This window comes from Oryx dammah, unplaced genomic scaffold, assembly GCF_014754425.2.
Source record: "Oryx dammah isolate SB20612 unplaced genomic scaffold, SCBI_Odam_1.1 HiC_scaffold_10, whole genome shotgun sequence".
NCBI lineage: Eukaryota > Metazoa > Chordata > Mammalia > Artiodactyla > Bovidae > Oryx > Oryx dammah.
In genome coordinates this window covers 9,394,785-9,397,368 of record NW_024070194.1, presented here as the reverse complement: position 1 = coordinate 9,397,368, position 2,584 = coordinate 9,394,785, and the positions used below count along the sequence as shown (strand labels likewise).

The following is a 2,584-nucleotide window of genomic DNA, read 5'->3' as shown; positions in this document are numbered from 1 at the left end:
TATGGTGGCTGTGAAGGGAATGGAAACAACTTCGAAAAGTTAGAGGATTGCATGAAGACCTGCTCTCAAGAGGCAGGGTCCCTGTGGTAAGACAGGGGGCAGGGCACAGGGGGAGGGGAAGGGCTGGGGAAAGGGGCGGAGCCCAGGGGGCCATACACCATTCACCCGGCAGGATGTCCTCCTCCTCGCTGCTGCCAAGAGGAGAGGCTGCAGTGTCCTGTAAAACCCACACTGAGTGAGTTCTCCAGGGAGAGGATGGCAGAAGGTCAACCTCTGATGCCTCTTTGTGGTCATCTCAACCTGAATACATGCTCCTCTTTCTCAGTTGGGAACACTGACTCAGCCACCCTCCAGGGTGGGACTGCACTGCTTCTGAGTGCCCTACATAGTCTTGCAAATCTCACTTCCTTCTTGTTCATGATTCGGGAATGTGGTTCCATTTTTTTTTTTAATATGGGATCTATTAAGTTGATCATTGTCCAGGTCTGGGTCTACACTGATGGCACTCAACAACTTCCTTTCTTTTTGCAGAGGACATGTGAAGAGTGGATTTGGAAACTCTCAAGTCTGAGGAGGACTCCTGCAGGGATGGGCTGTGGCTGTGTCTGAACCTCTTCAGTCTCCTGACAGTCCTTCTCTCCTTGACCATCCTCAGCAAAGCCTGCCTTTTCCTTTCCTCTATTGGTCAACATGTCTAATTCTGTCTCATCCAGCTGGTTCTCAGCACCATGAGAGCATGTTTTCCCTTTACCCCTAGCACTTCACCCAGTTCCTGACACCAATGAGACAGTTTATACTTCTTTGAGGAAAGAAGGAAGGAATGTAGGAGCACATTGCTCATGACCAGAGTAACTGTAGAGCCTGCGGTGTAACACAGGAGTTTTGTTTTCATCCCAATCCTCAAGGCATCCTCACGGCATCCTCACCTTCATACTGGTTCCCACCATCACTGCTCTCCTTGTGGGTGGCCAAGGTGGAATTTCCAGCATTCAGTTCTCAACATCAGTAATGAGAGCAGAGTTTGGTTTAAAAAAGCCCCTTTTCCACACAATGATGTTGCAATTTTCATTTCTGTAGCTTCAAATACTATGGTTTATATTTCAGTAAATGTATATTTAAAATTAAACTGACTGGAGTCTGTTGTTTATAATTACAAACCTTAACAAATAGTGTCCATGGAAATGGTGGTCCTGCTAACTGTTCTGCAGACAGTGGGCACCTCCCATTCCCCTTTCCGGAGACTGTGCTCTATTGGGTATAGGAAGCAAACCCATTATACCATCATCGACTCCTTAATATCATCCACAAGTTACAGAGAACCCTGAGAGATACACACATCAACTTGAAAACTTTTCCTTGTTACTTTTAATCTCAGTCAAACTGGGGGGCAGGTCGTCCTCCTGACTCTCAGAAAGAGAATGGATATGAGACTCAGTTGTTCACTTAGCTAAGAAATCTGATTCCCTGAGGTCACATGTGGGGAGGAGGTTCATACTCAGGTAAAGAAAGGTCAACTATTGTTTAGTATCCCTGGCTCTGTGTTAGCATTTTGCCTATGTTTTTCCATTAATCATGCTAAGAATCCATCAATGGAGGAAATGGAGGTGTAGAGATGGCAGTTAGCTGCTGTATTCAGTGCCTAACATAGCAGGTCCGACTCTTCCAAGCAAAGGGACTTTGATGACGCTTTCCTGCTCTGCTTCCGGGAAGATTTAGAATGAAGGCATCTTTTGAAACAGACAGTATCTGTTTCACCACAGACTACTAAAGTTGTCATGGAGACCTCTGCAAGTAGTCATATTAGTATTTGAATAAATGAGATCACACAGGGTGTGTTGGGGCTGTTTTTCATATCTTTCTGGTCTTGGGCAAATTCTCAACATCTCTGAGCTTTGCTTTCTTTAGTATAAATAATGATAAGACTTGTACTTTTCAATATTTCCAGCCAGAGACCACTGAAATATTCCGCTTTGTCTTCTTGCTTTTCTTTTGCTTTGGAATAGTTTTGTTTGTGGCCTCCTGTACAGTATTACGGACCTCCGAACATAAGTCTTCAGGCACACTGCTTACAAGTTCTAATCCCTTGAATCTATTTGTTACGTCCACTACATATTCACAGTGGATTGGATTGAAGTCATACTTGGATGGCCTAGTAGTTTTCCCGCTTTCTTTAGTTTAAGCCTAAGTTTTGTTATAAGACTCTGATGATCTGAGCCACAGTCAGTTTCAGGCCTTGCTTTTACTGACTCTACACAGTTTCTCCATCTTCAGCTACAAAGAACGGAACCGATTTGATTTCAGTGTTGACCATTTGATGATGTCCATGTGTAAAATCGTCTCTTGTGTTGTTGAAAAAGGGTATTGGCTATGACCATGCATTCTCTTGGCAGAATTCAGCTAGTTGCCTTGTTTCATTTTGTTCTTCAAGGCCAGACTTGCCTGTTACTCCAAGTATCTCTTGACTTCCTACTTTTGAATTCCAATCTCCAATGATGAATAGAACATTTTTTGTTGTTGTTAGTTATCAGAGTTATTCTATGTCTTCATAGAACTGATCAACTTCAGTTTCTTCAGCATCAGTGGT

At 43.7% G+C, this 2,584-nt stretch overlaps 1 protein-coding gene across 1 annotated transcript in view; it reads left to right on the top strand.

Annotated features, from left to right (window-relative positions):
* LOC120869430 (trophoblast Kunitz domain protein 1-like) overlaps positions 1-2,584 on the top strand; it is a 124,414-nt gene that overhangs the window by 9,356 nt on the left and 112,474 nt on the right. Inside the window, exon 7 of the mRNA XM_040248747.1 lies at positions 1-4. This exon is cut by the window's left edge and continues 87 nt beyond it. Coding sequence (XP_040104681.1) covers positions 1-4 — 4 coding nt within the window. The remainder of the gene's footprint in view (positions 5-2,584) is intronic.